The sequence below is a fragment of the Tachysurus vachellii genome, chromosome 20 (assembly GCF_030014155.1).
Source record: "Tachysurus vachellii isolate PV-2020 chromosome 20, HZAU_Pvac_v1, whole genome shotgun sequence".
NCBI classification, from domain to species: Eukaryota; Metazoa; Chordata; class Actinopteri; order Siluriformes; family Bagridae; genus Tachysurus; species Tachysurus vachellii.
Genome location: NC_083479.1, coordinates 19970950 through 19980977, shown reverse-complemented (window position 1 = coordinate 19980977; position 10028 = coordinate 19970950). Strand labels below are relative to the sequence as shown.

The window sequence follows — 10028 nt, the reverse complement described above, 5'->3', positions numbered from 1 at the left end:
GAACAATGAATCTGTTGTCAAAAAAAATTAATAAAAAAAAAGAAGCAGCTCTCAAATTCAATTAAAAAGTTAACGAGGTGCGTCTTAATTAACCCCTTTAGTCATACAATTCAGTTGACGTGTCACATGGTGTAGAAGCTGGGGGGGGGGGGTGTCGGGGGTCCACTCATCTTATTTCATTTAGGTTAAATAAATGTATCACACATTAGCAATCAAATCAGTCGTGATACATGAGTCCATTTTTATTCGTACGGTACTCAGCAAGTCATCGACGTTTTTCGCCATTCAATCGGTAATTTATTGACGGTCCCTAAGAGGTTTGTGTCGTCTGGCTGCTGCCGATCGAGCGGTTTTGTCTCACGATGGAGATTCACACTAAAATTAGCGTTAAATCCGAGTCTGGGGTTAAATCAAGATCCAGAAATTTCTCCTGTTAATCTTTTTGCTTCCGGTCAATAATTAAAAATAAAGAATCAAGTTCCTCACAAATTCTTGTCTCCACCTGGACATTTCATGATTCGGTCAGTAGCGTATGTACAGAATGTGTACAGAACTTAAGTTATTAAAAAATAAAACCTGTAAAATCTTAGCGCTCACCCGAGTCCCAGGACCAGTAAGTGTGAAAGCAGCAGTGAGGGGAGAAACACTCGGAGGAACTCGGCAGAGAAAATCCCTCCTTTCTTCATGGCTCCGGTTTTCCGCATGCTGAGCATCACAGTTCTGCGAGGGTGCCGGAAATGGAATTCCCTGATACACACACACACACACACACACACACACACACACACACACATATACACAATACCTAGTCATTCAAATTCATTCATTCATTCATTCATTCATTCACTCACTCATCTTCTACCACTTATCCGAACTACCTCGGGTACCTCGGGTCATCTCAGGCGTCATCGGGCATCAAGGCAGGATACACCCTGGACGGAGTGCCAACCCATCACAGGGCACACACACACTCTCATTCACTCACGCAATCACACACTAGGGACAATTTTCCAGAGATGCCAATCAACCTACCATGCATGTCTTTGGACCGGGGGAGGAAACCGGAGTACCCGGAGGAAACCCCCGAGGCACGGGGAGAACATGCAAACTCCACACACACAAGGCGGAGGCGGGAATCGAACCCCGACCCTGGAGGTGTGAGGCGAATGTGCTAACCACTAAGCCACCATGCCCTCCCGTCATTCAAATTGTTTACAATATAAAAAAACCCCACAATTTTAGGATCTAAAACGTAACCAAAAATTGTATCTATGAAAACAACATATTTATATATACATTTTTTTATTAAATTATTTTTAATGTTTTAATTTTGTCACACACTTCGGAGGGACATTCTCAGGTCTGCTGGACCAGTCGGCCACCCAGTCTGAGTCCTTCATCAGAATCTCATCATCCCTCAACTTCTCCAGTGACTCCTACAAACACACACAGACACACACACAGACACACACACAGACACACACACAGACACACACACACACACGTGTCATCAGGTGTCTATTCATATTTATTGTTATTAATTTATTGTCACTCATGATCTCTGTTGCAATTTTCTGTGTTATGGACAATAAGTGACGATCTGGATTTATCTCTCCATCGTAGATTTATTTTTTTCTTTCAAATATAAATAATTATTTTGAAGTGAAATAATTCTTTTTTTTAAAGAAAAAAACAAACAAAATAATAACATCAGCACACCAGCTGCTTTCAGTCAGTATTTAAAGGTGCGGTGCACGATGTCTGAAAGCCAATGTTGACATTTAAAATAACCAAAACAAACACGCCCCTAACCCAAATGGGTGTCACCCCTGTTTTGATAGCTCCGCCCACATATACATACGTAACCCAGGCCATGTCAATGTTAAAACCCCTTTCTGCTAATGTCAGACATGCGCGTTGAACACTCCACCGCGTATTGATAAGACACGCCCCTTTCTGCTCATTGGCTACACGTTTGTTTTGTTAGTCGGCCCGACTCAGTTTTCTGAAGCATTTTTGAAACAGCGTGCACCTCACCTTTAACAATAAAATATTAAACATGTACCAAAAGATAAAAATATACATTAAAAAATATTTAAAATCTCTCTCTCAAAAAATATATATATAAAAAATAAAAATAGATGTCACAAAAAAGAAAAAAATAGAAAAATATTAAAAATGTGTCAAAAAAGATGATAAAACACAATATCTATTAAGAAAAATTAATAATAATAAAAAAATAAGAAAGATATTGTGGTGTAATTAATCATGCTTTTAATTAGTTTTGTCATTAACCCTAAAACAGAATCTCATACACTTCTTGTCCTGAACAAGTGTTTAACATTCTGTTCTGACGTTAATGAATGAGGTGAGTGAGTGATTCAGGACAAACTGCTGACCGAAGCGGCTTAAACGTCACAGCTTTACTTGCTGCACTTTAACATGATTCATGTTTTACACACAAAATATATTCATTTTTAAAAAGTAATAAAGATCAGACTCAGTCCCGGCATACCTGGTTTTCTCCTCGGTCCACCTCAAAGCTGATCTGACCTTCCTCCTGAGGACTGTGAGGACGTGGTGGACTACAAGAAGAAAGCAGACACGAGAGGTTTATTTTCACACGTGAAATGTTTCCCCTGGGTCCTAGTAAACCCCGTGTAAAGAGAATCACACCGCTCCTACTTTCCCCGGTGTAAACACTGAATCCTGACTCTTCATCATCTCACCTTCTTCCTCACTGTACATTACTAAACCCTGCTGCTACCTTCTTCTAATTTGCATATTTACAGCATTAACGATCCTGATTGGATAAATCCAGCAGGCGGCCGCTTTAAATAACGGCTCGTCTCGCGCTTTCGTCAGTGAGGAAGAAAGTTCTGGTCTGTGTTTCTGCACTCGAGCAGGTTCTGTTATCTCTCACATCTTTCTCATCTTTTTTCCTCTTTTGAAGTTTGTCCTGTAGTTTGTCCAGCCGTTCGTTCTTTGATCTCTTTAACATTTCCTCGTGCCGTATTTCCCCCTCGCTCGTGCGCGCACTTCCGTGATGTTCAGCATTTTGTCTCCTGACTCTACCGAGCCGTTTTTGCTCAGTGTTTCTACGTCCTGGTTTTTTTTTTTACCTGATATGAGGTTTTCACGCGATGCTCAGTTTCTGATTGGGTGTCTGTTGCTAAGCAACAAGCCGTGACGTTCTAACGGCGCGTCGTTTTACACTGTACACGTTCAGCCCCCTGAGGTGGAGGGTATAACCTACCTGTCGCAGGACGAGTTGCTGCGGCTGGACTCGTGCTGTGCGTCCAGCAGGATCTTCTCCATGTCTCCGTTATGGATGGAGGAAGAAGAAGGCACGTGTTCCAGACCTCCGACCATCCCGTCGTCCTCTTCGACGACCTGAGCCAGAACGGGCGTGCCCGTGACGGCGGCCTGCGACGACGCTGATGAGTTGCTGTTCATCTCCAGTTCCACCCACGAGCCTGGGGACGAGAAACGTGAAAAACATCAGATGTGAAAGCAGGGAAAAGTCTCTGGTGTCTTACTCGTGTGTAAACTGTGTAAAGTCACTGAGGTTTTCGTCTCTCAAGTTACTCCGAATGTTGTAGAGCTACGACAGAAACCAGATACTGCTCTCACTAGAAAAAGTCGGTTCCTCGTCGGGTTCCATGTTTTTGTCTCTCTCTTGAAGTCAATAAGACTTCAACGAATAAAAAAATTATAATTGTTGCACTACCGAAAGACACGCAAACACATTGGAGACTCCTTCAACAATTGCACGTCTTTATTACGTCTTTGTTCGACATTTTTACTTGAACTCCTAATTTTCTTGAACTCCTACCGGTGATACATCTGTAATGACTGACTGCGAGAGCTACACACGTGAAGGTCACAGTACACGTCATGGACCGAAACTGCAAGCTCCAGAGAGAACAGGAAGTTTGAGAATCTGATATTTTTTCACCCCAAAAAAAACAAACAAACAGGTTTGTTCATCGTCGGTGCAGCAGAAGCTCCAGCAGAAGCTCCAGCAGAAGCTCCATTAGAAGCTCCAGCACTGAGATTTTTTAGATTGTGGTTTGGACATCGGTACTAATACACTGCTGTCACTCAGCACATAAAGGTTTGGAAAGAGAGACAGAGAGAGAGAGAGAGAGAGAGAGAGAGAGAGACAGAGAGTGAGAGAGAGAGGATGGAGGATGGACAGGAGTGACAGACACGCACAAACAAAGATGGAGACAGACTGAGTCAAAAAAAGGACAGAGTGGATGCTGAGAGATGGAGAGAGACAGACACCGAGTGAGAAATGGACATAATAGGACCTGGATGAAAACAGAATTGGATGGAGATGGAGAGAAAAAAGACATAGAGACAGAAAGGCAGAGACAAAGATGAAGAAAAAAATGGATGGAGGGAGAGACGGGGGAAGCGAGAGAGAGAGAGAGAGAGAGAGAGAGAGAGAGAGATAAACAGAGACAAAGTAGGACATAGACAGACAGAGAAATATGGACAGTCAGACAAATACAGACAGAGAGACAGACAGTAAGATAAAGACAGATTCTGACAGAAAGAGAGTCAGAGACAAAGAGAGACAGATTAATTGTCAGAAAGACAGACAGGAAAACAGACAGAAAGACAGACAGACTTTCCACAAGCCCTTTGTTGGCTGATCTAAACTCTATTTACAGCTTGATGACAGAACAGTAAATACCTCTCACTGCCTTCATCTATAAACTCACTGACACATGAGCCAAAGCTATACGTGAGCTCAGGCAGGAACACACTCTCACACACACTCTCTCACACACACACACACACACAATTGTTCATGGCTTGGCCTGGCTGAATTTTTCCGTGTCTCTCCCTGGTCTCTGTCCTTTTTCTGTCTGCGTTCACACACACACACACACACACACACACACACACACACACACGTGACTGATTACTGCAGCAAACACAACATTTATTTTGAGGTCAAGAAAAGCAGGAAATCATTCACATGACTTCCTTAATCTGAGTAAACAGTTTAAACATTTGACTCGAGAGCATGTTGCCTTTGCTCTGAAAATGAGATCTGATGACCTAAGCAGAAAACTTGCGCAGAAAACACACACACACCACACACACAGTTTGGGAGGCCGAACATTCAGATCGAGATATCAGGTGACAGGGATTTATGTGGTGATCCAGCAAACGCTTAGAGCGACTGAGCTATAACTCATAATCAAACCTCTGTCCATCAAACCACAATCAGCAGCAGCAGCTTGTAAAAAGCCAAATGTTATTACTGCATGGTGCTTATTTATTCATGGGGCAACGTGTGGGTACAGTTCTAACAAAGACAAATTGCATTTGTGCGGAGGACAGAGACCGGATCGGATAGAGTCAGAGGAGGACAGAGACCGGATCGGATAGAGTCAGAGGAGGACAGAGACTGGATAGAGTCAGAGGAGGACAGAGACCGGATCGGATAGAGTCAGAGGAGGACAGAGACCGGATCGGATAGAGTCAGAGGAGGACAGAGACCGGATCGGATAGAGTCAGAGGAGGACAGAGACCGGATCGGATAGAGTCAGAGGAGGACAGAGACCGGATCGGATAGAGTCAGAGGAGGACAGAGACTGGATAGAGTCAGAGGAGGACTGAGACCAGATAGAGTCAGAGGAGGACAGAGACCAGATAGAGTCAGAGGAGGACAGAGACTGGATAGAGTCAGAGGAGGACAGAGACCGGATAGAGTCAGAGGAGGACAGAGACCGGATAGAGGCAGAGGAGGACAGAGACCAGATAGAGTCAGAGGAGGACAGAGACCAGATAGAGTCAGAGGAGGACAGAGACCGGATAGAGTCAGAGGAGGACAGAGACCAGATAGAGTCAGAGGAGGACAGAGACTGGATAGAGTCAGAGAAGCTGAAGAGAGACCCAGACAGACAGACGGACAGACAAAAAAAAACAATATTATAGAAATGGACAGAAGTCACACAGAGACAAAGACAGGAATAGAGACAGACACACACAAACAAACAAACACAAGCACACACACGCAAACACACACACACACACACACACACACACACACACACAAACACAGCCAGTCAGGAAAAGAGCAGAGACTGTAAACTGAAGTGGTGGAAAGTTGAGCAAGCAGTTAGGAAAAAAAGAGCTGAGCGCTGGATCACGGCCTAGTGGTCTTCGTCACAGCACGTAATGCATGTACACAGATACACACACTGTACCAGGGAAAAGAGAGAGAGAGAGAGAGAGAGAGAGAGAGAGAGAGAGAGAGAGAGAGAGAGAGAGAGAGAGAGAGAGTGAACTGGAAAACTGTTAAACTAAACTCTTCTGGAATTAATTGATTCATTAATTGTGATTAAAGTCACATGACATTTAGAAACTCAGCACACGTCTCATAACATAAATAATACATGATTTAATTTAAATTAAATATTTCAAATTGTGGTCATTCTAAATAATGATGTTTTCTAAATATAAACAGATTTTCATTTTTTTTTTTTTTTTCATTTCTTCTTTATCCGTACAAAAAATAAACCACTATCATTATTTTTAACTCATTATTATTATTATTATTATTATTATTATTATTAGTAGTAGTAGTATTGTGCATATATTTTGCATATTATTATAGATATTAATGATTGTGATATTTTGAATGTTGAGTTTGAATAGACTTGGATGCATTACAATTTTTAGAAAAAAAACAAAAAAAACAACACAAATAAAAAAAATCTCTACAAATCCTGACTAGACCCGAATGTTGAATCTTGTACATTTTTTAAATCCGCAGTCTTTCCTGTTGAGAGACGATGTTCATGTTGTCACCCCACAGACAGACAAACCTGTTATGACGCGATCGCACAGGCTGGCCGTGGGCTTGTCCGGGTGCGACTCATCAGGTTTTCAAAGAAACAGCGAGGAGAACTTTCAGCACGTCCCACATGTCTAAAACTTTCCAGAGCCAGAAATAGAGCGATGCGAAAACCTCCAAAAAAAGTTTGCAAGTCTCTCGCTGTCTCTCCATCGCCAGGTTTGTGTTCATTCAGACGTTCACATTTCAAACAAAGTCTCGAGATTGTCACGTATGAAAGAGTCAACAATAAACACTAAGCGATTTATACACCCATTTATACACCCGTTGTTATTATTCTGTTGCACTTCTAAACACACAGAGCTTCGTCAGCTTTTTACCTTCACAAATCTCTGAAGGTTTCTACACCCCGGAGACTCCACACAACATGTTTCCGGTTTTCAGACAAAACTGAATCATATTTGGATTCTTTTGTCCTTGATTCTGCACAGATATAAAACAATAAGCTCTGTATAACATGATAATATAACATCAACTTTGTGATGAAGTTTGTCACAATACAAAATTTTAGTTTTGGGGATTCGTGATATCTTGAGACGTTCTGTTGCGTTTTCCTTACATTTATTTAGGAAATATTAAAACCTGCAAAAACATCATACAAAAACATTTTATTATTTACTTTTATATTTAATACATACTATAGAGCATATTACTGAGTTATTAGTATGTGATAAATGGTACACAAGTATGCAATGGACGAAATATCACACACAACAAACACACACACAAACAAACACACACAAACATACAAACACACACACAAACAAACACAAACACACACACAAACAAACACACACACACATACATACATACATACATACATACATACAAACACACACATACAAACACACATACATACAAACACACACATACAAACACACACACATACAAACAAACACAAACACACACACACAAACAAACAAACACACATACTCACACATACATACAAACACACATACATACAAACACACACACACACACACATACATACATACACACAAACAAAAACAAACAAACAAACAAACACACAAACAAAAACAAACAAACAAACAAACACACACACACAAAATATCGCGATACAGAGCGAGATTTCGTTTTTTACTGAGAATCTTTATCAGAATCAGAATCAGAAAGCGTTTTATTGCCAGTTATGTTTTCACATGCGAGGAATTCGTTTTAATGACAGAAGCTGTGAAATCTGTTGGGTATCAACACAATGTTTTAGTTTATAAATATTAAACTATTAATGAAAGCTGTAAAGATTTTAAAAATGTTTAGTTTATATTTTAGCACTAAACCAAAAGCACTTTATATTCACTAACGTTAAATAAATGTTATTAATAAATAAATTAATTAATAAATGTTAAATCTAATCACTTGTTTTATATAAAGCTGGATAAATTCGATATCAGGATTTAAAGTCACTCAAAAGTATTTTAACAAAACAAATTATAAGGATGAAAAAAAAAACAGCGAACAAAAATCTCCATGTTTTCAGTCGTCTTGTTGACATAAAACCCAGCAAAGCCACGTCACATCGTTCCCCTTTATGATTGGTCAAGAGACCGTCAATCTTCCTTATTCTCCCGCCTCTTTTACAATCCGCGCATAATCATTGGTTACTTTAGGTGTCAATCATATCGAGCCGTTATTAGGAACGCTCGAGTTAGTTGTTTTGAACTCAGAAATCGTCGTTTTGTATAAAAAGCAACGTGTAAAAAGTCCTAAAATACGCGCAGTGTGGTAAGATAAAGTCCCGTCTTTCGTGCTCCCGGGATGACAGTGTAATAAGAGTGGAGCGGGCGACAGTACGTACCGTTTAATCCTGGCTCTCCTGCGCTTCGTGTAGCAGCAGCGTCCGACATTGTTGTCTCTGTACAGAGAGGCTTGCGTAACACTGCCAAGCGACGCGCGCGCGCACGCACGCACGCACGTTCACGCACGCACGCTGCGCTCCTATTGGAGGATTTGTGTGTATGCTGATCCTGTCGTAAATAGCACTCATAAAAAAAACAAAAAACGTGTAAACATGTCTCATAATAGATATACACGACATTTAGTCTAATAACACGTCATGATCCGTAATCTGTAAATTCATGACGTCTACATGTCAGTCCAGGTTTGAGTCCAAAGTCAGCCTCACTGTTGCTATGCGACGGAAAAGACATGGACGCTGTGGCCAAGCTAACTAGCTAGCTAAAGTCCAGAGAAAGGTGTGAAAATAAAACGTTTTAAAGGCTTAATAACAACGGAAATGACCTTTAACTGGGCGAAACAACCATATAGAGTCAACTTTTACCTCAGATAGCGTGGAAAAAAAACAATGCTAACTGCTGAGGCTAATTCAGTTAGCTGTTATAACCTAAAGACTTGATATAAAGTGATCTAATCAGTTTATATGAGCATCATGTTGACCTCAGATACGTGTGTAAATGACTGAGACACATTCAGAGGGACTAACATTACATTTAGCATCAAAACTCCAGACAGAACTTTAAACATCACTGCAAAATGATCACTGTTTATTTCATATATTTACAGCATTTGGCAGACTCTCCTCTTTTCGTTTCTTTCTTCTTCTCTTTTATTTTCTTCCTTCCTTCCTGTTTATTCTCTCTCTCCCCCTTTCTTTTTCCCACTCTCTCCCTATCTCTCTTCGTTCCACGCTCACTTTTATTTTCTCCTTTCCTTAACCCCCCTCCTTTTTCTTCTTTCCTTCCTCTTTTATTTTGTCTCTCTCTCTATTCCTTCCCCTCTCTATTTCTCCTTTCCTTCCTTCCTCTTTCTTAATTCCCCCCTCTTTTTTCTTCCTCCCTCCCTTCCTCTTTCTTAATTCCTTCCTTCCACTCATTTATTTTCTCCTTTCCTTCCTCTCTTTCTTTCTTCCTTCCTTCCTGTTTATTCTCTCTCTCTCTCTCCCTTTCTTTTTCTCACTCTCCCCATCTCTCTTCGTTCCACTCTTTTATTTTCTCCTTTCCTTCCTCTCTTTCTTTCTTCCTCTTTTATTTTCTTTCTTCCTTCCTCTATCTCGTTTCTTATTTCCTCTCTTTTTTTCCTCCCTCCCTCTTCCTTTCTATCTTCCAGATTGTGAAAGTACAGACTACACGTTAACGCTATATTTTCTTTTTACTGAAAAAAACAAAGTGTG

General features: G+C 40.7%; 1 protein-coding gene across 1 annotated transcript in view; it reads right to left on the bottom strand.

Moving 5' to 3' along the window:
* The window catches only part of bnip3lb (BCL2 interacting protein 3 like b), an 11395-nt gene extending 2556 nt beyond the window's left edge, over positions 1 to 8839 (bottom strand). Inside the window, exons 1-5 of the mRNA XM_060895946.1 lie at positions 8697 to 8839; positions 3257 to 3476; positions 2516 to 2585; positions 1342 to 1436; positions 598 to 747 (exon numbers count right to left, since the gene is read on the bottom strand). Of these exons, the coding sequence (XP_060751929.1) occupies positions 598 to 747; positions 1342 to 1436; positions 2516 to 2585; positions 3257 to 3476; positions 8697 to 8745 (584 nt within the window). The 5' untranslated portion in view covers positions 8746 to 8839. The remainder of the gene's footprint in view (positions 1 to 597; positions 748 to 1341; positions 1437 to 2515; positions 2586 to 3256; positions 3477 to 8696) is intronic.
* Between the last annotated feature and the right edge of the window lie 1189 nt (positions 8840 to 10028).